We start from the raw sequence: 27,887 nt of genomic DNA on the forward strand, positions 1-27,887 counted from the left end.
GATGAGGTCTCAAACCACGTGGAATCATCTGTTGCTATAGTAACATCCCAACGACAAATACAAGGTCCATGAAATCAGTCTCCTGGATTCAGCTTCATATGTACGTTTAATGTCCACTTTTGATGGCATACTGAGGAATGCACCATCTCCCAATGGGCCACTTAATATCTTACTAATGTCCTCATCCGTATAGACGAACAGATTGGGTGAAGCCATCAAAGATAATAATCCGAAAAAAAGTAACAAAAAACTCACGTGCTCACTCCTGGTCAATAAAAGTACAGGAAAATCTCAAAATGGAGAAGCACCATGAAAGGATTCATGATCCAAATGGGTGCTAAGCCCCCAGGATCCAGACCAAGTAACAAGATTCACAAGTAAAAAGGTAGAGGCGGCACTCCAAGGTTCGGTGAAAAAACATGAAGATTTATTCACACATCTGTGTGCAAAGCGACGTTTCGGTTCATCAATAAAGCCTTTTTCAAGCATAACAAATCGTGCAATACACTGCATATATATATATACTGCATATATATACATTAAGATCCACATAATTCACAATCAGTCCATGTCCGGGGGGGGGGGGGGGGGGGGGATGAACACCCGATGTCAGAAACGCAAGGATCCAATAGAGAGGTCTGCATCCTCTGTTTGTAAACAATGTTTCTGCGCAGGTCTGTGATTCTCGCTTACGGATAATCCGGAAGTTGTCATAGATCAGATGACTGTGCATCAAGACGTCCCTTGCGATGTCCATTCAGAGTGGTCTCCAGCGCTTGCGCATATACATCCAGTGAATGTTAGTTGTGTGGAGAAAAATGCATTGTGGATGTCAGAGGATAATGGGCCGACTGGTTCGAGATGATAGAAAGGCAACAGTAACTGATCAGGCACTTATCACCAAACAATTGTTGATGTGTATGTGTGTATATATATATATATATATATATATATATATATAGATATCCATATACACACACATATTGACCACTTTATTAGGTGTATATATACATATCTATATATAAATATATCATTATATATGTATATATCTTATATATCTCTCTCTCTCAGAACATGCTGTCATTGCCCCTCCCTATGGATTTGCAGTATTAGTTACAGCCCTGATTTGCAGGGAACCAATGAGCTCAGAGATCTTCGGGCCATTATCACTTTTTTATGTCCAGACATTCTGCAGAACTGACTGTAAAATAAACAATTTGTCAATAAAGATAATTTGTTGCAAAAAAAAAAATGGCGGATAAAAGAAAAAAAGCCGCCCAGATCCAACAGGCAGGGGGCGGGGCTTACACTCGCGGAATTCTCAGCTTGCAGACGTCGCGTACGTGACGTCACTGTCTGGCTCAGGCGGCAGACATCTTGGATGTGGGCAGGTTTACTTTCCACGCAGGTGAATTTCCCCCTTTACTTCGCCAAAACCAAGCCATAATCCTCACTTCCCTTCGTAGCTCCTCTTAGTTCCTGAAGAGTTATCTTATGGCTTGGACACCTGCGGGATGAGAGTAATGCCCTTAGACAAGATGGCGGTCGCAGAAACCTGAGCGCCAGGAAGCGTCGGGAACGCGCTGCTCGGGGACGCGCCTCCCTCCCCTGAGGGGACCGGAAGCGGAAGCGGCGCCAGGAGCTGGGGGACCCGGAGGCTGAGAGGGAGCGAGGTGATAACGTGTGAGGTAATTGTGGGTGAATATCGTGATGTGACGTCATGTCGGGGGTTGTGTCCCCCTTCAGTCGTGCTCTGGAGGGGCCTCAGCTCTTCTGCCCCCCTGTGTGCCCCCTCTGTGTCTGTGGAGGGGATCCTGCTTGTCTTGTGAATAGCTTTGCCCCTCAGAGTTCATCCTCTGCCCCTTTGCCCAGGTTTCTGCCCTCATTATACCCATAGGCTTCTTATAGCGCCCCCACATGGCAGAGTGAGGGGTTACAGGTGCTATTGTCTACCTGTGGCTGAACAGGCAGGCAAACTACTACCCCCAACATCTTGTGCATTGTATATAGTGTATAGCTGCAGGTTTCCTCTCTATGTAGTCATTCCTACCCATAGAGCGGCCATTGTCTGGTCACTATACACATGAATCACATTCTCTTTAAGGGATTGTCCACTTACATGTTGTTTTAGTTCTACTATTCTGTAATGCAGTGTCCTCCAACTTGTGGATCTCTGGCGGTTCCAAAACTACATTTCCCAGCATGCCGTTGGCTGTCCGGGCATGCTGGTAGTTGTAGTTTTGCAACAGCTGTAGGCACCCTGGTTGGGAAACCCTTCCTTATGCACACGAAGGCAAAAAAAAAAAAGTAACTGCAACTATTCAATATACTTTTGTGTTTTTAATTTATCACCTATAAAGACCTCTGTTTGCTGTCAGTGAATGTGAAGGGTTATGTTTACACATTAGGTCGGTGATTTCCAACCAGGGTGCCTCCAGCGTTTTCAAAACTACAACTCCCAGCATGCCCGGACAGCCGTTGGCTGTCCTGGCATTCTGGTGGTTGTAGTTTTGCAACAGCTGGAGGCACCCTGGTTTGGAAGCCCTGCTACCTCTCCCAGCATGTACTAACATCCTTTGGGTAGTATTCCTCTATCTGTCAGGGCATGCTGGAAGGTGTAGTTTTGCAACAGCTGGAGAGCCATAGTTTGAGGAACACTGGCTAAAGGCTTTTGGGGCATGCTGGGGGTTGTAGTTTTGCAACAGCTGTAGGCACCCTGGTTGGGAAACACCTCCTTATGCACACTAAAGCAAAAAAAAAAAACACCAACAAAAATCTTTACTGCAACTTTTCAATATACTTTTGTGTTTTTAATTTATCTCCTATAAACTATATAAAATAGTATAAAGACCTCCGTTTGCTGTCAGTGAATGTGAAGGGTTATGTTTACACATTAGGTCGGTGATTTCCAACCAGGGTGCCTCCAGCGTTTTCAAAACTACAACTCCCAGCATGCCCGGACAGCCGTTGGCTGTCCGGGCATGCTGGTAGTTGTAGTTTTGCAACAGCTGGAGGCACCGTGGTTGGGAAACCCTGCTACCTCTGTACTAACATCCTTTGGGTAGTATTCCTCAAGCTGTCAGGGCATGCTGGTAGTTGTAGTTTTGCAGCAGCTGGAGAGCCATAGTTTGAGGAACACTTGCTAAAGGCTTTTGGGGCATGCTGGGGGTTGTAGTTTTGCAACTGCCAGAGAGCTGCAGTTTGAAGAACGTTACCCAAGAGTATCAGGGCATGCTGGGAGTTGTAGTGCTGCAACCACTGGTGTGCCATAAATTGAGGAACACTACCCAAAGTCCAAGCATGCTGGGAGTTATAGTTTTGCAACTGCCAGAGGTCCACAGAGTGAGTAATACTAACCAAGAGTATAATGACATTCTTGGAGTTGTAGTTTTACAACCACTGAAGAGCCACAGATTGAAGAAAGTATGCCAGGGCATGCTGGGAGCTGTAGTTTTACAACCACTGAAAAGCCGCAGGTTGGCAATCAGTTGATACAATTGGTCTGGACATGCTTGGCTTTGTAGTTTTGCAACCACTGGAGAGCCAGAGATTGTGGAACACTACCAAACACTGTAAGGCCTGCTGGGAGTTGTAGTTTTAAAACCACAGACTGAGAAACACTACCCAAAGGCTGCCAGGGCATGCTGGAAGTTGTAGTTTTGACACAGCTGGAGTTGGACTCCTAGGCAATATACCAATAGAAACTGAATTCACTAATATCTATTTATTATCTAAGGACAGGATAGGTGATAGGTACCTGCTCGGGGGGGGGGGGGGGGGGGATCTTGAGAACTAATGGAAAGGCAGCTGATGCTCCATTCACTGGGGGACAAGGGATCACATTTTTGAGATTGTGGGATTCCCAGCTTCCAACCCCTTTGGCTGTCCGGGCATGCTGGGAGTTGTAGTTTTGCAACAGCTGGGAGCACCCTGGTTGGGGAAACATTTCTCCAGACAGAGATTTTTTTCCCCAGCACTGATACATTGTCACACGCGGGAGACCTAGATTGGATACAATTGTAGCAGCACCTCAGCTGTGAGAAGTATAGGGCTGGATTAACACTAGTGTAATATGAATGTGTTTTTTTTTTTCCCTCTGAATTATGGCTGAAATTCTGATTACCTGAAGTGAGAGCTGCCGGTTAGGATCATGAGATCCGTTGTCAGGAAGAGACTTGTAGCTATAGTACAGGAACAAACATTAAAGGGGTATTCCAGGAAAAAACTTTGATATATATATATCAATCAACTGGCTCTGGAAAGTTAAACAGATTTGCAAATTACTTCTATTAAAAACATAAATAAAAGTAGTTATCAGCTGCTGAAGTTAAGTTGTTTTCTTTCTGACCACAGTGCTCTCTGCTGACACCTCTGTCTGTCTCAGGAACTGTCCAGAGTAGGAGCAAATCCCCATAGCAATCCTCTAATGCTTTGGACAGTTCCAGAGACAAGCAGAGGTGTCAGCAGAGAGCACTGTTATCAGAAAGAAAAGAACAACTCAACTTCAACAGCTGATAACTACTGGAAGGATTAAGATTTTTAAATAGAAGTAATTTGCAAATCTGTTTAACTTTCCGGAGCCAGTTGAAATATATATATATATATATATATATATATATATATATATAATGTTTTTTCCCCGGAATACCCCTTTAATCTGTATCATGGTCATATGAACCTGCATAAAGTCTATACACATACAGGGCAGGAGAATCTGGTTACTGCAGTTCTGTTTATATATTTACCTGATACATCCATCTTTCACATAGTTTGTTACAATGTATCCAGTCAGGTAAATAGTCTGGATTCCAGACTGATACGATTTTTTTACAGCTGGATACTTGGTTGCAGACTGTGGAAGCAGTAGACCTGCAACAGTTTCCCAACCAGGGTGCCTCCAGCTGTTGCAAAACTACAACTCCCAGCATGCCCGGACAGCCTTTGGCTGTCCGGGCATGCTGGGAGTTGTAGTTTTGCAACAGCTGGAGGCACCCTGGTTGGGAAACACTTCCTTATGCACACTAAGGCCATGTTCACATGATGGAATTTCCGAGCGGAATTTGATGGAAAAATTCTGCTTGGAAGTTCGGTGGCAGCAGAAATCTATTGCATTCATCGGGATACTGCTGCATCGTGCACATGATGGAATTTCCACGACGGAAGCATCTGCTGCAGAAATCCCAATTTCGGCCTCTGCCAAAAAAATGGACATATCAGTACTTTTGGCGGAATCTGCTTGGAAATGCACCAAAGTCTATGGACACTTAATAGATATTTTGGAAAGAGTTCAGAGAAGATACTAAATAAACTAGTGCAGGATAAAACTTATCAGGAAAGGTGAAAGGACATTAACATGTATAGAAGAAAAGAAGAGACAGAGGGGATATGATAGAGACTTTTATATACATAAAGGGAATCAACACGGTAAAGGAGGAGAGGAGATTTATATAGGAGAAAAACTACCACAAGAGGACATAGTGTTATATAGAGGACATAGTGTTATATAGAGGACATAGTGTTATATTAGAGGGGAAAGGTTTCTGCAGTAATATCAGGAAGAATTACTTTACTGAGAGAGTAGTGGGTACATGGAATAGTCTTCCTGCAGAAGTGGTAGCTGCAAATACAGTGAGGAGTTTAGGCATAAGGCTATCCTTTATGTAAAACAGGGATAGGTATAAGGCTATCCTTCATATAAGATAGTGATAGACCTAAGGCTATCCTTCATATAAGATAGGCACAAGGCTATCCTTCATATAAGATATAGGGATAAGGCTATCCTTCATATAAGATAGGGATAGGTATAAGGCTATCCTTCATATAAGATAGGGATAAGACTTTCCTTCATATAAGATAGGGATAGGCATAAAGCTATCCTTCATATAAGATAGGGATAGGCATAAGGCTATCCTTCATATAAGATAGGGATAGCGATAGGTATAAGGCTATCCTTCATATAAGATAGAGATAGGTATAAAGCTTATCCTTCATATAAGATAGGGATAGGTATAAGGCTATCCTTCATATAAGATAGGGATAGGTATAAGGTTATCCTTCATATAAGATAGGGATAGGTATAAGGTTATCCTTCATATAAGATAGGGATAGGTATAAGGTTATCCTTCATATAAGATAGAGATAGGTATAAGGCTATTCTTCATATAAGATAGATGATAGGCATAAGGCTATCCTTCATATAAGATAGAGATAGGTATAAAGCTTATCCTTCATATAAGATAGGGATAGGTATAAGGCTATCCTTCATATAAGATAGGGATAGGTATAAGGTTATCCTTCATATAAGATAGGGATAGGTATAAGGTTATCCTTCATATAAGATAGGGATAGGTATAAGGTTATCCTTCATATAAGATAGGGATAGGTATAAGGCTATTATTCATATAAGATAGGGATAGGTATAAGGTTATCCTTCATATAAGATAGGGATAGGTATAAGGCTATCCTCCATATAAGATAGGGATAGGTATAAGACTATCCTTTATATAAAGGCCAGAGTCTATTCATAGAATTCAGAAAATTGTACAGATAAGCCAAATGGTTTTAATCTGCCAACACATTCTATGAGATGCCACATTTCACAACGTTTCTAGCCATGCCGGACATTCCTCAAAATTTCTGTCAGGGGAATTAATCGTCAGTATTAGATGTCTGCACAGTGTGAAATCTGCTTTACAAGTGTGGGGTTTTCCAAATTGCTGCGCAAAACTTATTATGTTGGACACGTTGCTTCATAAAAATTCTCCTATATAAAGCTCCTATATAATGCAGGAAAGGGTAAAAAGCGCACACGCATTTCCACGCCAGCGGGTCACTAAAGTACACCTGCGCCAAAATATTTTTTTTTTTGCCCTTGTGAAAAATTCACCTCACAGAGTGCACCTGCTAACCTCACCGCCGCCAACCAAGCGCACAGCAAGAAGGATGATGAAGCCAACGCTGACAGCATAAAAATAGCAAACAAGTTGAGGATAATTTCTGCACGAAATGCGCAAATTAAAAGCACACTGCGCACACAATTTTACAGGTGTACGCTAGTCTGTAAGTTCACCATTGACATCCACAACCATTTTTTTTTTCAATGCGGGTTTGAAAGCCACATCAAGGGGAATTCCACTTCGAATTGGCTACTAATTCATGCAGAATTCCGTGCAGAAATTTGTACACATGTATATTTAACCCCTTAAGGACCGGGTTTTTTTCCGTTTTTGCACTTTCGTTTTTTGCTCCTTGCCTTTAAAAAATAACACTTTTATTTTTTTTCTTAATTTTGCACCTAAAAATCCACATAATGGCTTATTTTTTGCGCCACCAATTCTACTTTGTAATGACATCAGTCATTTTGCCCAAAAATCTACGGTGAAATGGAAAAAAAATCATTGTGCGACAAAATTGGAAAAAAAAACGCCGTTTTGTAACTTTTGGCGTCTTCCGTTTCTACGCAGTACATTTTTCGGTAAAAATGACACCTTATCTTTATTCTGTAGGTCCATACGATTAAAATGATCCCCTACTTATATAGGTTTGATTTTGTCGGACTTCTGGAAAAAATCATAACTACATGCAGGAAAATTAATACGTTTAAAATTGTCATCTTCTGACCCCTATAACTTTTTTATTTTTGCGTGTATGGGGCGGTATGAGGGCTCATTTTTTGCGCCGTGATCTGAAGTTTTTAACGGTACCATTTTTGCATTGATAGGTCTTATTGACTTTGGAATTTTTTTGCGCGCACGCCATTGACCGAGCGGTTTAATTAATGATATATTTTTATAATTCGGACATTTCCGCACGCGGTGATACCATATATGTTTATTTTTATTTACACTGTGTTTTTTTTTTTATTGGAAAAGGGGGGTGATTCAAACTTTTAATAGGGGAGGGGTTAAATGATCTTTATTCACTTTTTTTTTTGCAGTGTTATAGGTCCCATAGGGACCTATAACACTGCACACACTGATCATTGTTATCCCATAGGGACCTATAACACTGCACACACTGATCATTGTTATCCCATAGGGACCTATAACACTGCACACACTGATCTTTCACATGACTGCTCATGCCGGGATCTCAGGCACTGAGCAGTCATTCGGCGATCGGACAGCGAGGAGGCAGGTAGGGACCCTCCGGCTGTCCTGCACGCTGTGCGGGATCCCGAACAGCCCACTGAGCTAACCGGCAGTTTTTACTTTCACTTTTAGCCGCGTGGCTGAGCTTTTTCGCGATCGGTGCTGCGCGCTATTAGCGGCCAGGTCCCGGCTTCACTATGACGCCGGGCCCGCCGTGATATGATGCGGGGTCACCGTGGGCACCGCGTTATATCACTGGAGGGGGACCAAGGAAGTACTCATACGTCCTTGGTTCTTAAGGGGTTAAAGGGGTACTCCGGTGGAAAACATTTTGTTTTTTAAATGAACTGGTGCCAGAAAGTTAAACAGATTTGTAAATTACATCTATTAAAAAATATGTATCTTTCCAGTACTTATTAGCAGCTGGGGAAATCCTTTTCTTTTTGAATTTCTTTTTTGTCTTGTCCACAGGACTCTCTGCTGACACCTCTGTCCGTGTCAGGGACTGTCCAGAGCAGGAGAAAGTCCCCATAGCAAACTTATGCTGCTCTGGACAGTTCCTGACATGGACAGAGGTGTCAGCAGAGAGCACTGTGGACAAGACAAAAAAGAAATTAAAAAAAGAAAAGAATTTCCTCTGTAGCATACAGCTGCTAATAAGTAGTGGAAGGATAAAGATTTTTTTAATAGAAGAAATTTACAAATCTGTTTAACTTTCTGGCATCAGTTCAATGAAAAAAAAAAAAAAAATTTCCACCGGAATACCCCTTTAATGAAATTCAGCATCACAAACAAATTAATGCAGTGTTCACCCACCAGGTTGCCTCCAGCTGTTGCATAACTACAACTTCCAGCATGCTCGGACAGCCAGAGGCTGTCCGGGCATGCTGGGAGTTGTAGTTTTGCAATAGCTGGAGGCTTCCTGGTTGGTAAACACAGACATAATGTGTAAATATAAGCCCCCACATTCACTGACAGCAAACAGAGGTCTTTATAGGTGATAAATTAAAGGAGTTATCCACCATAAGGCGATTTTAGTACTTACCTGGCAGGACTGGGTATTTCCTGTTGGATTTTGTTCTCTAAACTACACATCCCATAGTTCCAAGTCACTTTCCTTCCTCCCACACATCAGCCACCCCACCCATTGAAACAAAGTGTTTTCTAACCAGAGGACCTACAGCTGTTGCAAAATTGAAACAGGACAGACTCCTTCTGATCACCTGACTAGTGATGTCAGGTCTCGACGCACTGCAACCTGGGAAATGCCGAGACCTGAGTAATTTTGTATGCTGTTAAAAATAAATATTGGGGCAGGAAATTTTCCTTTCTGAATTCCTTAGTGGGAACTAGACCTTGCACTGTGTAGTCCACACAAACTATTAGGCTGGAATTCCACTTGTTGTTTTTTTTCCACTGAAAAAAATGCCAGAAAAACACCAGTGCAATTTCCTGCGGTTTTCTCTGGCATTTTTGCATTTGAGTTTAAATTGGATTTTTGGCGTTTTTTTCTAAATGTCTTGGGTACCGAAAAAAAATTAAATAAAAGGATGCAGTAGGCATGGGAAATAATTTATTTAAGGAAATATTTATTTTTTTATAATAAACATTTAATTAATTTTTGATAAAGTGTGTTTCACTTTTTTTCTCTATTTTTTAGTTTACATTTTTTAGGTAGTACTACTGCTCCCAGCATGGAACAGACTGTTCCATGCTGGGAGTAGTAGTACCTGTACTGATAGACATACCGCCCCGGGTGTCAGTCTGTCACCCGATGCGATCGTCCATTATATAGCAGAGATGCGGCTCTATACAGCGCTCGCATCTCTGCTCTAGAATAGAAATTCCCATCACTCATTCATATTTTCCGCCCAGAGTGGTGATTGGCCGGATGGTTGCAGCCAATCAGAGCTCTGAGGGAAATATCAATGAGTGATGTTCTATTCAGATCACTGGCCGGAGTATAGTGCAGAGATGCGAGCGCAGGAGAAAGCCGCTCCGCGTCTCTGCAATAGACAGGACGATCGCATCTAGTGTCAGGTGTGATACCCGCTGTGATATGTCCTTAACTGCACGTTCTACTACTCCCATCATGGAGCACGCTCTGCTCCATGTTGGGAGTAGTAGTACCTGCAGTTAAGCAAAGATCACAGTGGATGTCACTCCTGACACCCGCTGCGATCCTCCTGTATAATGTATAGATGCGGTGGCCGCTCTTCTACGTTCCCCTGCACTGGCGTATATATATATATATATATACACATATTCATATTTCCCACAGAGCTGTGATTGGCTGGAACCATCTGGCCAATCACAGCTCTGTGGGAAACATGAATATGTGTATATATACAGCAGTGCAGGGGAACGTAGAAGAGCGGCCGCCGCATCTATACATTGTACAGGAGGATCGCAACAGACTCCGGGCGATCTGTCATTTAGTACAGGTACTACTACTCCCATCATGTAACAGTGCGTGTTCCATGCTGGGAGTAGTAGTACCACCTAAAAAATAAAGGAAAAAAAGTGAAATACACACACACACACACACTACATTTTTATTATTGTCGTCTACATTTTTAGGTTCCAGTCTATCACATAAATTGATCCCTGTTTAAAAATTAATAAAAATGTTGTTGGAAATTTTTTTATTTCACTACTGCATCTTTTTTTAATTATTTTTTTAATGGTACCCTATGAAATTTTATTAAAAAAGGTATCGCCATCACTTTTTTGGATCGCTAAAGTCCAAAAGAGAATAAAAACCACCTGAAAAAACGCCAAAGTTAAAACCCACGTGGCGTTTTTTTTTTTTTCTACTCCCATAGACTTCATTCAGACACAATTTCAGGGAAAAGATGCCATAGGCTCAACATGCTTCGATTTTGCAAAACTGCCGAGGAGCTAAAAAAAAAGAGTGAAAAAATGCCAAAAGGATAAAAAAAAAAAAAGCCAAACTGAATAACACCAAGTGGAAAAAGAATTTTGCGATTTCTCGTTGATTTACAGCTAACATCTGGCCGCCTTGCGGTAGAATTGGCGTTTTTCTTGGCGTTTCCTCCCCCCCCCCCCCCCCAAAAAAAAATAAAAACAAGTGGAGTTCCAGCCTTAGTTGGCTAAAACTTATTAAAAATATGGGCAATTATTTTTTTCTTACATTTTCCATTAATTATGGCAGATTTCTAGCACATTTGCACAAGTATGTCTGCCCCAATGCATTTTTATTTTGTGTGGGGATTTTTGTAGCTGCGTCCTAAAAGATTTAACTCAAAGATTCCGTCTACAGAAGGTTTTTGTTTCTTGTATTTTTGTGCATTCACTGTCATTTGTGATGATCTGTATCAATGGTTCTCTAGGGCAATGGTCCTCAACTTTTTTTTTGCCTGAGTACCCCTTGACAGCTCATTCCCAAAAAATTGTACCCCCATATTAGGCCCCTTTCACACTATAGGTATCATCCTGTAAAAAAAAAAAAAAAAAAACCTCCGTTATTACTCCTGGTAAAAAGTCCTATAAACGGCCGTCAAAAAATCCCATTCATGTCACTGGGATTTTTTGAACATCCTTTTGCATCAGTCATGTCCGTTTTTACTAATGTCCGTTATTATTTTTTCCGCCACAAAAGACGGCGCATGCACTAATTTTTGGTCCGGCAAAAAAATATGGTGAAAAACCGACGTTAAAATTTAACATTGAAGACTGTGGGAACCAGATGTTTACAAAAAAAAAAAAAAAAAACACGATGTTAAAATAAAAATCTGTTAGGCTAAGTTTCCACTTTTATTTTAATTTTTGTATTTAATTTTTTTATGGCAGTTATCAGAATACAGCCACCGCAGTTTTTGAGCCAAAGTCAGAAGTGGATCCATAAGGGAGGAGAAGTGTAAGTCCTTCCTTTATATGTCCTATTCCTTTTCAATACATTTTTGGCCTTGGCTCTAAAACTAAAAAAAAAAAAAAAGTGAATACTTAGCCTTATCAGTTATTGTCAGGTTTTTTAACATCCGTTTTTTGTGCTGAGCATGCTCAGTACAGCGTTACAAAAAAAGGGTTAAAAACCTGATTTAAAAAAAAAAAATGGATGTAACTGGTAATAATGGATGATAACGGATAGTGCTGCGCGATATGACCAAAAATGAGTATCACGGTATTTTTCTAAAGTATCACAGTATTTCACGGTATTTCACGGTATTTTTATTTTTTTTTACATTGAGACTTGCATTGAGGTGACGTAGCGGAACTAAATGATCTGAACACTGGGGCAGTGGAGTATCCTTTTAAATAGATGTAACAAACAACCCTACAGCCTCCAGCTGTTGCAAAACTACAACTCCCAGCATGTTGGACTATATAGTAGTGTATAGTATAGGTCAGTGTTTCCCAACTAGGGGTGCCTCCAGCTGTTGCAAAACTACAACTCCCAGCATGTTGGACTATATAGTAGTATATAGTATAGGTCAGTGTTTCCCAACCAGGGTGCCTCCAGCTGTTGCAAAACTACAACTCCCAGCATGTTGGTCTATATAGTAGTATATAGTATAGGTTAGTGTTTCCCAACCAGGGGTGCCTCCAGCTGTTGCAAAACTACTACTCCCAGCATGTTGCACTATATAGTAGTGTATAGTATAGGTCAGTGTTTCCCAACTAGGGGTGCCTCCAGCTGTTGCAAAACTACAACTCCCAGCATGTTGGACTATATAGTAGTATATAGTATAGGTCAGTGTTTCCCAACCAGGGTGCCTCCAGCTGTTGCAAAACTACAACTCCCAGCATGTTGGACTATATAGTAGTGTATAGTATAGGTCAGTGTTTCCCAACTAGGGGTGCCTCCAGCTGTTGCAAAACTACAACTCCCAGCATGTTGGACTATATAGTAGTATATAGTATAGGTCAGTGTTTCCCAACCAGGGTGCCTCCAGCTGTTGCAAAACTACAACTCCCAGCATGTTGGTCTATATAGTAGTATATAGTATAGGTTAGTGTTTCCCAACCAGGGGTGCCTCCAGCTGTTGCAAAACTACTACTCCCAGCATGTTGCACTATATAGTAGTGTATAGTATAGGTCAGTGTTTCCCAACTAGGGGTGCCTCCAGCTGTTGCAAAACTACAACTCCCAGCATGTTGGACTATATAGTAGTATATAGTATAGGTCAGTGTTTCCCAACCAGGGTGCCTCCAGCTGTTGCAAAACTACTACTCCCAGCATGCCCGGACAGCCGTTGGCTGTCCGGGCATTCTGGGAGTTGTAGTTTTGCAACAGCTGGAGGGCCTCAACAGCTGGAGGGCCTACTGTAGGTATAGTCCATTTTAGGAACTGTTCAGAGCAGAAGAGGTTTGCTATGGGGATTTGCTCCTGCTCTGGACAGTTCCTGACATGAACAGAGGTGTCAGCAGAGAGCACTGTAGTCAGACTAGAAGAAACTACCCAACCTCCTGTGGAGCATACAGGAGTTCATAAGTACTGGAAGGATTAAGATTTTTAAATAGAAGTAATTTACAAATCTGTAAATTACAACTTGTTGCTCTCCCTTTTAAGACTTGATGGGAGTTGTAGTTCTGCAGCAGCTGCAGAGCCTCCGGATGGAAAACATTGCTGCAGTATGTATAAAACTTGATAACATTATTTCAGATTATTTATTTATTCAATCTTTTCTTCAAACCTGTAGATGGCTATAGCACATGGTCTGGGTCATGGCACCTGTCACTTGAACCGTCCTTAAAGGGGTACTCTGCTGCTCAGCGTTTTGTAGTGTGAAAGGGGCCTAAAATAACGGCAGTACAAAAGCAGGATGATACCTGTAAGGTGAAAGGGGCCTTAGAGACATTTTGTAATGATTATAGTATAATTCATAAAATTTACTTTCCTCTATAACAGGCCCCCCTGTTCCTCTCCCTGCCTCCCCTGTCCCCCGATTTACAGGTGACGTCTTCTCTAACCGTAGTTGTTTACTTTCCTTTTCTTCTCTATCTGGCCTAGACCGCCATTAAGATTTCTCCCATACAAGACTTCTCCACAGAACCGGCCAAACAAAAAAATGTTAGGCTCCTTTCTGCAGGACAATACCCACCTATTTACTAACTCCCCATGTTTATTGTCACACATAGTTATATTACTCGTTTTCTATCCCCATAAAGTTGTTAGGTCCCCTCTGTGCCCCCATATATAGTTGTAGGCCCCCTCTGTGCCCCCATATATAGTTGTAGGCCCCCTCTGTGCCCCCATATATAGTTGTAGGCCCCCTCTGTGCCCCCATATATAGTTGTAGGCCCCCTCTGTGCCCCCATATATAGTTGTAGGCCCCCTCTGTGCCCCCATATATAGTTGTAGGCCTCCTCTGTGCCCCCAAATATAGTTGTAGTCCCCCATATATAGTTGTAGGCCCCCATGCTGCCCCCATATATAGTTGTAGGCCCCCTCTGTGCCCCCATATATAGTTTTAGGCCCCCATGCTGCCCCCATATATAGTTGTAGGTCTCCTCTGTGCCCCCAAATATAGTTGTAGTCCCCCATGCTGCCCCCATATATAGTTGTAGGCCCCCATGCTGCCCCAATATATAGTGGTAGTCCCCCATGCTGCCCCCATATATAGTTGTAGGCCCCCATGCTGCCCCCATATATAGTTGCAGGCCCCCATGCTGCCCCCATATATAGTTGTAGGCCCCCATGCTGCCCCCATATATAGTCGTAGGCCCCCTCTGTGCCCCCATATATAGTCGTAGGCCCCCTCTGTGCCCCCATATATAGTCGTAGGCCCCCTCTGTGCCCCCATATATAGTCGTAGGCCCCCTCTGTGCCCCCATATATAGTCGTAGGCCCCCTCTGTGCCCCCATATATAGTCGTAGGCCCCCTCTGTGCCCCCATATATAGTCGTAGGCCCCCTCTGTGCCCCCATATATAGTCGTAGGCCCCCTCTGTGCCCCCATATATAGTCGTAGGCCCCCTCTGTGCCCCCATATATAGTCGTAGGCCCCCTCTGTGCCCCCATATATAGTCGTAGGCCCCCTCTGTGCCCCCATATATAGTCGTAGGCCCCCTCTGTGCCCCCATATATAGTCGTAGGCCCCTCTGTGCCCCCATATATAGTCGTAGGCCCCCTCTGTGCCCCCATATATAGTCGTAGGCCCCCTCTGTGCCCCCATATATAGTCGTAGGCCCCCTCTGTGCCCCCATACAGTCGTAGGCCCCCTCTGTGCCCCCATATATAGTCGTAGGCCCCCTCTGTGCCCCCATATATAGTCGTAGGCCCCTCTGTGCCCCCATATATAGTCGTAGGCCCCCTCTGTGCCCCCATATATAGTCGTAGGCCCCCTCTGTGCCCCCATATATAGTCGTAGGCCCCCTCTGTGCCCCCATATATAGTCGTAGGCCCCCTCTGTGCCCCCATATATAGTTGTAGGCCCCCATGCTGCCCCCATATATAGTTGTAGGCCCCCATGCTGCCCCCATATATAGTTGTAGGCCACCATGCTGCCCCCATATATAGTTGTAGGCCCCCTCTGTGCCCCCATATATAGTTGTAGGCCCCCTCTGTGCCCCCATATATAGTTGTAGGCCCCCTCTGTGCCCCCATATATAGTTGTAGGCCCCCATGTTGCCCCCATATATAGTTGTAGGCCCCCTCTGTGCCCCCATACATAGTTGTAGGCCCCCTCTGTGCCCCCATACATAGTTGTAGGCCCCCTCTGTGCCCCCATACATAGTTGAGGCCCCCTCTGTGCCCCCATATATAGTTGTAGGCCCCCTCTGTGCCCCCATATATAGTTGTAGGCCCCCTCTGTGCCCCCATATATAGTTGTAGGCCCCCATGCTGCCCCCATATATAGTTGTAGGCCCCCTCTGTGCCCCCATATATAGTCGTAGGCCCCCATGCTGCCCCCATATATAGTCGTAGGCCCCCTCTGTGCCCCCATATATAGTTGTAGGCCCCCTCTGTGCCCCCATATATAGTCGTAGGCCCCCTCTGTGCCCCCATATATAGTTGTAGGCCCCCTCTGTGCCCCCATATATAGTAGTAGGCCCCCTCTGTGCCCCCATATATAGTTGTAGGCCCCCTCTGTGCCCCATATATAGTTGTAGGCCACCATAGTCTCCAGCTTTGATGCTGCTCTGGTCTGGGGACCTATTGTCATGGCTCATAGCAGTAGGTCCCCGGTCTGCAGGGGCAGTGGAGCACCAAATGGTAGTGGCTGATGGTAGTTACTGCCCACAGCACCCAGTGCCCGCGCTTCCCCTTTGCTGTCCTCCTGCTCCTCGGTGCAGTGACGTCATCCTAACATTTCTTTCAAAGTGCTCCAGACCAGTAACCAGTGGCTGCGGCTGCAATTACTGATTTTTTTTTTCAAGTTCCCCCTGGAGAACTGCTAAGTACCCCTGGGGGGACACTTGTACCCCAAGTTGAGAACCACTTCTCTAGGGCCCACAGGCAGAATAGCATTGTCTCACATCTGCAGTTACTGTGCAGCCCCAGTCATACAATAGGAATTAACAATATAACCTTTATAAATGTTATACTAAGGGTGTATTCTCATGCACGATATCCTGCTCATATTTGATGCGCATTATTTAAAGCTGCAGATTTCAGCATAAACTAAATGACTGTACACAGCATAAAATCTGCAGCTTCAAATCCTACAGTTGGAGAACACTGATTTAAAGGGAATGTGTCACCTACGTTTAAAGGCAGGACTTTATTTAAAGGGGTACTCTGGTGGAATACAACTTTTTTTTTTTTTTTAATCAACTGGTTCAAGAAAGTTAAACAGATTTGTAAATTACTTCTTTTTAAAAATCTTAATCCTCCCAGTACTTATCAGCTGCTGTATTCTACAGAGGAAGTTGTGTAGTTCTTTTCTGTCTGACCACAGTGCTCTCTGCTGACACCTCTGTCCATTTTAGGAACTGTCCAGAGCAGGAAAGGTTTGCTATGGGGATTTGCTCCTACTCTGGACAGTTCCTGACGTTGGCAGAGGTGTCAGCAGAGAGCACTGTGGTCAGACTGGAAGGAACTACCCAACCTCTCCTGTGGAGTATACAGCAGCTGATAAGTACTGGAAGGATTAAGATTTTTAAATAGAAGTAATTTACAAATCTGTAAATTACAACTTGTTGCTCTCCCTTTTAAGACTTGATGGGAGTTGTAGTTCTGCAGCAGCTGCAGAGCCTCCGGATGGAAAACATTGCTGCAGTATGTATTGAATTTGATAACATTATTTCAGATTATTTATTTATTCATTAAATCTTTTCTTCAAACCTGTAGATGGCTATAGCACATGGTCTGGGTCATGGCACCTGTCACTTGAACCGTCCTTAAAGGGGTACTCTGCTGCTCAGCGTTTGGAACAAGCTTTTCCGAAAGCTGGAGTCTGCGCCGGGAGCTCGTCACGTCATAGCCCCGCCCCCTCATGAAATCAGGCCCCACCCCCTCAATGCAAGTCTAAGGGAGGGGGTGTGACGGCCATTTTTATTTTTTTTTTTATTTTGTTTTTAAAGCTTAAGTGTCTTCTTACTTACCCGCAGCGCCCACTACAGGGGAAATATATTATCCCACGCTGGTCATTCGCATAGATCAGTGGTCTCCAAACTGTGGACCTCCAGCTGTTGCAAAACAACAAACTGGGAGTTGTAGTCTTGCAAAAGCTGAAACACAGAAGTTGTCCAAGCTAGAAATCCTATGGAGGGTCTGGGGGGGGGGGGGGGTCCTCTGTTCTGACCGCTTCACCAGACAACATCTGCCAATCCCTCGCGGTGGTGGTCGCCGGCCCCGCAGCAGTCACGTTGCCGTATTCCATATTTATTTCTCCATTTTACATCAAGATTTTTTCGTGTTTTTTTTTATTTTTATTATTTATTTTTTTTAGACGACAACCAATTTATTTTCTGCTAAAACTTTGTATCTCACTTTCAGAGCCTGTATACAATTTTTTAATACGTCTCTGCCTTTGGAAAGTGTCCCATTCTGGCCGTTGGTCTCCTCTAAAATGGCCCCTCGCGCGCAGCAGAAACACATTGCCCTTGTTTTTGTTTCCCCTCCTGTGTCATGTGGAATAAATTACATCGGGGACTTTCCTCCAGACAGACGTCTCCTGTTACACCCAGATGAAGTATTTTCTTTTTTTCTTTTTTTTTGTATGTAACCTGTGAAAATCTCTGTGGCCTTCTGAGTGGAGGCCTCCTGCGAGCGCGAGCGCGCCTGATGTGTTTGCCATTGAAGCTTTTCTTTTTCTTGGCATCCGGGTGGGCACGTACATCGTAGGCTCCATGCTGGATACATTGGGGATCGTTTTGTAACACTTCATAGGATAATTACTAATAATAATTAATAATTTCAACATGTCCTATAGCAGTGTTTTCCAACCAGTGTGTCTCCAGCTGTTGCAAAACTACAACTCCCAGCATGCCCGGACAGCCGTTGGCTGTCCGGGCATGCTGGGAGTTGTAGTTTTGCAACAGCTGGAGGCACCCTGGTTGGGAATCACCGACCTAATGTGTAAACATAAGCCTTCACATTCACTGACAGCAAACAGGTCTTTATAGGTAATACATTAAAAACACAAAAGTATATTGAAAAGTTGCACAATTTTTAAAGGGTACCTTTCATCAAAAAAAACTTTTGATATATTATAGATTAATGTATGCAGAATAACTTTACAATAACATGTTATTAAAAAAATATGCTTCTTTCTATTTAATTTTCCACTTAGAAAAATGACCACTAGGGGTCTCCCTACCAGTCCTCTTTTTATAGATTTCAGACTCATGCAGGAGTCCTAAATCTCAGACTGCAGCCGGGACACAGACAAACTCAGCACTGCTCACTGCCAGAGAGCAGTGCTGTGCTTGTCTGTGTCCCGGCTGCAGTCTGAGATTTAGGACTCCAGCACGAGTCTGAAATCTATAAAAAGAGGACTGGTAGGGAGACCCCTAGTGGTCATTTTTCAAAGTGGAAAATTAAATAGAAAGAAGCATATTTTTTAATAACATGCTATTGGAAAGTTATTCTGCATACATTAATATATAATGTATCAAAAGTTTTTTTGATGAAAGGTACCCTTTAACTATCAGTAAATATAATAATTTTTTTTTGTGTGTGTGTGTTTTTTTTATTTTTATTTTTTATATTTTTATATTTATATTTTTATTTATTTTTTTATTTTTTTTCCCAGCGGAGTACCTGTTTAAAGGGGTACTACCGTGGAAAACTTTTTTTTTTTTTTAAATCAACTGGTGCCAGAAAAAGATTTGTAAATCACTTCTATTAAAAAAGAAAAAGAGAAACTAAAGAGAAATCCAAAAAAGAAATGCATTTCCTGTGATGTCCTGACCACAGTGCTCTCTGCTGACACCCCTGTCCATTTTAGGAACTGGAGAAAATCCCCATAGCAAACATATGCTTTTCTGGACAGTTCCTAAAATGGACAGCAGAGAGCACTGTGCTCATGACATCAGAGGAAATGCATTTCTTTTTTTGGATTTCTCTTTAGTATACAGCCCCTAAAAAGTACTGAAAGGATTAAGAATTTTTAATAGAAGTGATTTACAAATCTGTTTAACTTTCTGATACCAGTTGATTAAAAAAAAAAAAAAAAAAAAAAAAAAGTTTTCCATGGTAGTACCCCTTTAACTCAGTACTTTGGTCCATAGTTTGTTCCGGCCTCAGTGCAGGCTGTGACTCTGCAATTCAGACAGTAATTTTTATTTTTTTTTTAAAAAGAAAAAGTTTTTACAACAATAGAAAAAGAATCCCCCTCACCCCCCCCCCCTAATAAAAATGGGAATTAACCCATTTTTCAATTTTCCACATTAAAAAGTTAAACAAAAAAATATATATGGTATTTCCGCATGCAAAATTGCCCAAATTCACATACTCGATCATGGCCAACGGCATAAATGCAAAAATGAAAGATCTAGCTGACAAAATGTCTGATTTTTGGTCACATCATATCACAAACAAATATTATCAAAAAAAGGCTGTCCGGGCATGGTGGGAGTTGTAGTTTTGCTACAGCTGGAGGCACCCTGGTCAGGGAACACTGTCCTAATGCAACAATCCTATGATCTAAAATGTGCAAAATTAGTGTGGTAGTTCAACCCTGTTCACTTTTAGTAGTGCAATACCAGACACAGCCATGAACAGGTGTGTGGCGCCTTTGCTGGCCGAAAGCATCTATGTTTCTGTAATCTCGTACAACCCCATTAAAGGGATATTCCAGGAAAAAAAAAAAATGTATATCGACTGGCTCCAGAAAGTTAAACAGATTTGTAAATTACTTCTATTAAAAAATCTTAATCCTTCCAGTACTTATCAGCTGCTGAAGTTGAGTTGTTCTCTTCTGTCTGACAACAGTGCTCTCTGCTGACTCCTCTGTCTATTTCAGGAACTGTCCAGAGTAGCAGCAAATACCCATAGCAAACCTTTAAAGGGGTACTCCACTGCTCAGCGTTTGGAACAAACTGTTCCGAACGCTGGAGCCGCGAGCTCTTGACATCATAGCCCCAGCCCCCTCATGACGTCATGTCCCGCCCCCTCAATGCAAGTAGTCACACCCCCTCCCATAGACTTGCATTGAGGGGGCGGGACATGATGTCATGAGGGGGCAGGGTTATGATGTCACGAGCTCCCGGTGCCGGTGTGAGGTGGATTTTTGCGCCCCCGTAGATTGATGCGTCCGCTCCTCCCGCAGCTCTCCGAACATTTCCGAAGCTAGAACTGGGGGAGGGCAGAGCAAAGGGAGAGAGAAGTACACACCCCCTCTCCCCTCCCTGAGCTCGGCTGGACGCAGATCTCTATGGCGCGCCCCCTCCCTGAGGACATAGATCTCCACGGCAGGTCCCCTCCCTCATCTCCCCTCCCTGAGGACGTAGAGCAGTGCTCCCAATGAGCTCTATGTGTAAAGGGGGACATACTGCACGGGCTAAAGGGGGACATACTGCACGGGCTAAAGGGGGACATACTGCACGGCTAAAGGGGGACATACTGCACGGGCTAAAGGGGACATACTGCAGGGGCTAAAGGGGACATACTGCAGGGGCTAAAGGAGCACATACTGCAGGGGCTAAAGAGCCCGTACAGTATGTCCCCCCTTTACACATAGAGCTCATTGGGAGCACTGCTCTATGTCCTGAGGGAGGGGAGATGAGGGAGGGGACCTGCCGTGGAGATTTACGTCCTATGCTCGGGGAGATGAGGGAGGGGACATGCCGTGGAGATCTATGTCCTCAGGGAGGGGGCGTGCCGTGGAGATCTGCGTCCAGCCGAGCTCAGGGAGGGGGTGTGTACCTCCTTCCTCCCCTTGCCCCAGCTCTAGCTTCGAAAATGTTCGGAGAGCTGGGGGAGGAGCGGACGCATGGATCTACGGGGGCGCAAAAATCCACCTCACACCGGCTCCAGCGTACGGTACAGTTTGTTCCAAATGCTGAGCAGCGGAGTACCCCTTTAAAAGTTCCTGAGACAGTTCCTGCGGCGGACAGTTCCTGCGGCGGACAGTTCCTGCGGCGGACAGTTGTGTCAGCAGAGAGCTCTGCTGTCAGAAAGAAAAGAGCAACTCAACTTCAGCAGCTGATAAGTTCTGAAGGATTAAGATTTTTTTAATAGAAGTAATTTACAAATCTGTATAACTTTCCGGAGCCAGTTGATAAATGGAAGTTTTTTCCCTGGAATACCCCTTTAATCCATCACGTTTTAACATAGGCCAAGTATCGTACCCTGGGTTTCCTCCTTAAAAAGAATTGTGGACCATTGGAGGCATCGATATAAAAACCGACATCCTTAAATATTCATGTGTGTATGTAGAGATGACAAGCGATGGGAGAGCAGATGCCTTTTTTATGTGAGGCGGTATAACATCCCTCGTTGTATATGGCGGAGTAAATAATGGATGGCGCAGAAATAGATGTTGATGGTGTGAAGGATAATGTCACCCGAGTGATATAAGCGGCGGCTCTAACCGCGTCGCTTCACGGCTGACATTTAATAATAAATGAAGGCTTGTAACTCACTTATCCGCCGCTCCACCTGCAGATCGCTATCCGCCAGAGAAAATAGGATTAAATGCCGGGGATAACAGGGGGAATTTGTCATCCGCTATTTTATTTCTTATTGTTTTTCCATGGAGTTAAAGAGTTCATTCTGTCAGGTTCTCTGTTGATAATCCGATCAGGGGCTCTGCGGACGTAGGTCATCAATATATTACGACCGCGGGGACCTTCACCGATCCGCAGGAGGAGAGGACCATGACTTGCCTTTTTTTTATTACCCAAAGGTCCCTATACACATAAGGGCAAAGTTGGCCCAATCCACCATTATCCGCCAGACCCAACCCATCTTATGTCTATGTCAGCATTCCCCATAAGATATAAAGAGGCATGTTACTCTACTTAAAGGGGTAGTCCAGTGCTGAAAAACTTATCTCTTATCCTAAGGATAGGGGATAAGTTTCAGATCGCAGGGGGTACGACCACTGGGGCCCCGGCTCGCCGGCCAGACAGCGGGTGTCGACCACCACACAAAGTGGCAGCTGACACGCCCCCTCTATACATCGCTATGTACTCCGGCTCTGCCATAGAGTTGTATTGAGGGGGTGTGTCAGCTGTCACTTTGTGTGGTGGTCAACACACCCCCTTCCCGTGAGGCCCCATACAGGAGATCGCGGGGGGCCCCAGCGGTCGGACCTCCTGCGATCTGAAACTTATCCCCTATCCTTAGGATAGGGAATACGTTTTTCGGAACTGGATATCTCCTTTAAAAAACGTTTTTGTTTATTTTTTTACTTTTTTTTTTTTTTTTACTTTTTTTTATATTTCAACTCGCTTCAGAAAGTTACAGATTTGTAAATTACTTCTATTAAAAAATCTTAATCCTTCCAATAATTATCAGCTGCTGAAGTTGAGTTGTTCTTTTCTGTCTGGCAACAGTGCTCTCTGCTGACATCTCTAGTAGAAGAGTAGAATAGGTTTGCTATGGGGATTTGCTTCTACTCTGGGCAGGTTCCTGAGACAGGTGTCATCAGAGAGCACTTAGACAGAAAAGGACAACTCAACTTCAGCAGCTTATAAGTACTGAAAGGATTTAGATTTTTTTAATAGAAGTCATTTACAAATCTGTTTAACTTTCTGGGGCCATAGAAATGAATGGAGCCAGGGCTCATTCTTGAGATCGTGGGGGGGTTGTTGGGTGGCTGGTGGGGTCCCAGCAGTTTGACCCCCCCCCCCCCCCCACGATTAGCTAGTTATTTCCTATCCTATGGGTAGGGGATAGGGTAGTTTTGGCTGGACAACCCCTTTACTTCACTTTACTCCACAGATTTTTAAATTACTTCTAATATAAAATCTTAATCCTTCCAGTACTTATCAGCTGCTGTATGCTCCAGAGGAAGTTATTTTCTTTTTGAATTTCCCTTCTGTCTGCTCTCTGCAGTGCTCTCTGCTGACACCTCTGTCCATGTCAGGAACTGTCCAGAACAGGAGCAAATTCCCTATAGCAAACCTCTCCTGCTCCGAACAGTTCCTGACATGGACAGAGGTGTCAGCAGAGAGCACTGTGGTCAGACAGAAAGAACTACACAACTTCCTCTGGAGCATACAGCAGCTAATAAGTACTGGAAGAATTAAGATTTTTTAATAAAATTAATTTACAAATCTGTTTAACTTTCTGGCACCAGTTGATTTTAATAAAGTTGTTTTCCACCGGAGTACCCCTTTTAATCTTTAGGGAGGATGGGAGTCGAGCTGAGAAAAAAAAATAGTGCATGTCCGATTTTTTTTTTTCTCCGCTCAACTCCTGTAAAATACCGGACACCTGATGGACCCCATTCAAGTCAAGCTGTATGCTACAGAGGAAATTCTTTTCTTTTTGAATTTCTTTTTTGTCTTGTCCACAGTGCTCTCTGCTGACACCTCTGTCCGTGTCAGGAACTGTCCAGAGTAGCATAGGTTTGCTATGGGGATTTTCTCCTGCTCTGGACAGTTCCTGATATGGGCATCAGGTGTCAGCAGAGAGCACTGTGGTCAAGACAAAAAAAGAAATTCAAAAAGAAAAGAATTTCCTCTGTAGCATACAGCTGCTAAAAAGTACTGGAAGGGTAAAGATTTTTTAATAGATTTTTTTTAATAGAAGTCCTTTACACATCTGTTTAACTTTCTGGCACCAGTTAATTTAAAAAATATATCTTTTTTTCCACCGGAGTACCTCCTTAATGGGTCATAGCACAACGGTTGTATAAACACAGGAGAAATGTAATATTATGTGTCGTCCTAACATAAAATCCCGACCATGTACGGACCTGGACAAACCGGGGACCTCAAAAGTCAGAACTGTTCTCTGTACTCTTTTTTTATATATATATATATATATATATATATATTTTTTTTTTTTTTTTTATCCTGTTTTGGTGACAAATAAGATACCAAATGTATTCCTGACAACATGTTTCTAAGTGTTACCTATAATAAATGTCTATATTCCTTCTCCTATAATTATTATTGCCACCTTAGGGGATTCTTACACGGCAACATTTGGTGTAGAATTGTTCCGTACATCTGAATAGGGCGGAATACAATAACCGCTCCTGCTGCATAAAAACAAGGCTATTCCAAAGTACAGATTTTCAGTGGGGGTCATTTCGGCCGCAGATCTGCTGCATGTGAACCTGCCCTTATATGTTGGTGATGCTGTTTCTTTTCTTTTCACAGATTGACACTTCAGACCTTCTTCATGAACTGATCGGAAAACTTTTCTCCCTTATCTGCTCTGCAGAGACTCAACACCGAGGTGTGTGCAGGGGTAAGAAGCTGCCTTTTTTTTTATTGATCTATCTCGGGGTTTCCCAACCAGGGTGCCTCCAGCTGTTGCAAAACTACAACTCCCAGCATGCCCGGACAGCCGTTGGCTGTCCGGGCATGCTGGGAGTTGTAGTTTTGAAACCAGACTCAACAATGTGACAAGGGGGAGGAGAATGTGGCAAGGGGGAGGGGAATGTGGCAAGGTGGAGGGGAATGTGGCAAGGGGGAGGGGAGAATGTGGCAAGGGGGAGGGGAGAATGTGGCAAGGGGGAGGGGAGAATGTGGCAAGGGGGAGGGGAGAATGTGGCAAGGGGGAGGGGAGAATGTGGCAAGGGGGAGGGGAGAATGTGGCAAGGGGGAGGGGAGAATGTGGCAAGGGGGAGGGGAGAATGTGACAAGGGGGAGGGGAGAATGTGACAGGGGGGAGGGGAGAATGGGACAAGGGGGGGAGGGGAGAATGTGACAAGGTGGGGAGGGGAGAATGTGACAAGGGGGGGAGGGGAGAATGTGACAAGGGGGGGAGGGGAGAATGTGACAAGGGGGAGGGGAGAATGGGACAAGGGGGGGAGGGGAGAATGGGACAAGGGGGGGAAGGGGAATGGGACAAGGGGGGGAAGGGGAATGGGACAAGGGGGGGAAGGGGAATGGGACAAGGGGGGGAAGGGGAATGGGACAAGGGGGGGAAGGGGAATGGGACAAGGGGGGGAAGGGGAATGGGACAAGGGGGGGAAGGGGAATGGGACAAGGGGGGGAAGGGGAATGGGACAAGGGGGGGAGGAGAATGGGACAAGGGGGGAGGGGAATGGGACAAGGGGGGGAGGAGAATGGGACAAGGGGGGGAGGAGAATGGGACAAGGGGGGGAGGAGAATGTGACAAGGGGGGGAGGAGGATTGGACAAGGGGGGAGGAGAATGGGACAAGGGGGAAGGAGAATGTGACAAGGGGGGGAAGGAGAATGGGACAAGGGGCAGGAGAATGTGACAAGGGGGGGGGGGTAATGTGATAAGGGGGAGATGTGAAATAGGCGGTGGGCATAAAATGGGTAGGTAGATGTGAAATGGAGGCGATTGGACATAAAATGGGGGGATTTCACCATTTTTTTTATAATACCGCGTAGATATCGCAATATTTAGGCCCAAAATCGCAATCGCACATTTTCCCCATATCGTGCAGCCCTAATACAAAGACATTTAGTAGGTAAGTTTTTGTTGAACAGGGTGTTTTACATGACTCTACTCTCTCTTCTCAGGAGCCATGGAGGAGTCTCACTTCAACTCCTCCTATTTTTGGCCAGCTGTCCCCACAGTCTCTGGACAGGTAAGTTGAAACAGTAATACTGAATAAGGCTGCGTTCACACCACGTTTTTGCAGTACAGTTCCCGTATCAGGTTTTTGATGAACAACAAATTCCTCAAAACCTGACTAAACTGTATCAAAACGTGTGTACAAATTATAACCCGTATACGGTTTGAAGAATGATGTCCGGTTGCATCAATTTTTTAAAGAAAAAAAACGTATACATTCTTATCTTTCTCGGTCGCTCTTCATTGGGGGACACCTATACCGATGGGTATCTGCTCTTGCCACTAGGAGGCATGAACACTAGGGAAAAAAGTCAGCTCCTCCCTGGCAGGATATACCCGCCCACAGGAAGTGAGGTAATCAGATTTAGCTAGTGTCAGTAAGAGGCAAGACACAGGTCTGGGATCTCCCCTCTTTTATTTTATTGTTTTCTAGTTAAGTACGTCTAGTTAGGTTCTTTTTCCTTTTCTCTGATGGTTGTTTTTTCCACCCTAGGGGACTGCTTTGGTACGTCCCATCAGTATCTGTGTCCCCCAATGAAGAGCGACCAAGGAAAGGAGATTTTTTTGTACACACCGTAAAATCTCTTTCCCGTAGCCTTCAATGGGGGGGAAACTGCACCCACCCATTTCTTAATTTTTTTGTCCGAATAATCCTTCCGGTTATTAGGGTTTTTTTTTTATCTGGGATTATTTTCTAGGGTCATTCGGACATATTTCTTTGTTGGCTTCCCTTACTGCTTTGTGACAAAACTGATTACCTCACTTCCAGTGGGCGGGTATATCCTGGCAGGGAGGAGCCGACTTTTTTTTCCTAGTGTCAGCGCCTCCTAGTGGCAAGAGCATATATATATATATATACACCCATCAGTAAAGGTGTCCCCCAATGAAAGCTACGAGAAAGAGATTTTACGGTGAGTACAAAAATCTCCTTTTTTTTATTTCATTATGAATAAAGTTTCACTTGTTTGATTGAAATTCCAAGAAAAAAACTTCTGGCGTGCACTGCGCACGTGCAAAGTCAAAAACTGTATGGTGGAAACCGGATGGAACCGTACACACATACAGTTCTCTACGGTTCCCATTGACTCCCATGTTGGAAAAAAAAAAAAAAAAAAACATATATGGTTTCAATAAGGTTTTTCACCCAGACCAAAAACCGTGGTAGGCTACGGTTTTGTGTACAAGAAAAATATGCACAAAACCGTAAAAGACGCAAAAAGAATGCAACCGCATGCATCGTTTGGCATATGGTTTTCAATGGAGAGTCAATGCATAGGGTTTTCAATACGGTTCCGCACGGTTTTCAAATTGAAAAAGTATACGGGAACTGTATTGCAAAAACGTGGCGTGAATGCAGCCTAACATTGTGGTGGGACTGGTACATCCAATGCAATACTTTGCTGTTGAAACCGCAGAACGTATCAAGAAGATGGTGATTTGGCAAATGACAGCGCTGCGCAAGATGGAAATTAAAAAAATAAATAAATAAATTTAAAAAAATGTATTCATCGTCTTTCTCCCCGCTCTCCACACATGTTAGCTTTGTGAAATCCACCCCCAGCGCAACACACAGCATATTGTAAGTCTATGACACTGGGTCTGGTGCTGGACACTGATTTTGCACAGTTGTGAGCTGCGTAGAGTAGTGGGGAGAAAGCGGTCGTGCAGCACTGTCTTATCACCGCTAGAGTTACGTTTTATGATCGTAGTCATGACAG

At 43.8% G+C, this 27,887-nt stretch overlaps 1 protein-coding gene across 9 annotated transcripts in view; it reads left to right on the forward strand.

Moving 5' to 3' along the window:
- Nucleotides 1-1,353: 1,353 nt before the first annotated feature.
- Nucleotides 1,354-27,887, forward strand: part of ZNF384 (zinc finger protein 384) — a 52,747-nt gene continuing 26,213 nt past the window's right edge. For 3 of the 9 annotated variants that reach the window (XM_056528953.1, XM_056528957.1, XM_056528959.1), the window contains exons 1-3: nucleotides 1,355-1,688; nucleotides 24,776-24,866; nucleotides 26,115-26,182. In XM_056528953.1, the coding sequence (XP_056384928.1) occupies nucleotides 26,120-26,182 (63 nt within the window). In that variant the 5' untranslated portion in view covers nucleotides 1,355-1,688; nucleotides 24,776-24,866; nucleotides 26,115-26,119. Of the gene's footprint in view, nucleotides 1,689-24,775; nucleotides 24,867-26,114; nucleotides 26,183-27,887 lie in introns of all 9 variants that reach the window. The other 6 variants (XM_056528954.1, XM_056528956.1, XM_056528958.1 and 3 more) reach the window with 4 other exon arrangements.

The sequence above is a fragment of the Hyla sarda genome, chromosome 7, assembly GCF_029499605.1.
Source record: "Hyla sarda isolate aHylSar1 chromosome 7, aHylSar1.hap1, whole genome shotgun sequence".
Classification (NCBI taxonomy): Eukaryota; Metazoa; Chordata; class Amphibia; order Anura; family Hylidae; genus Hyla; species Hyla sarda.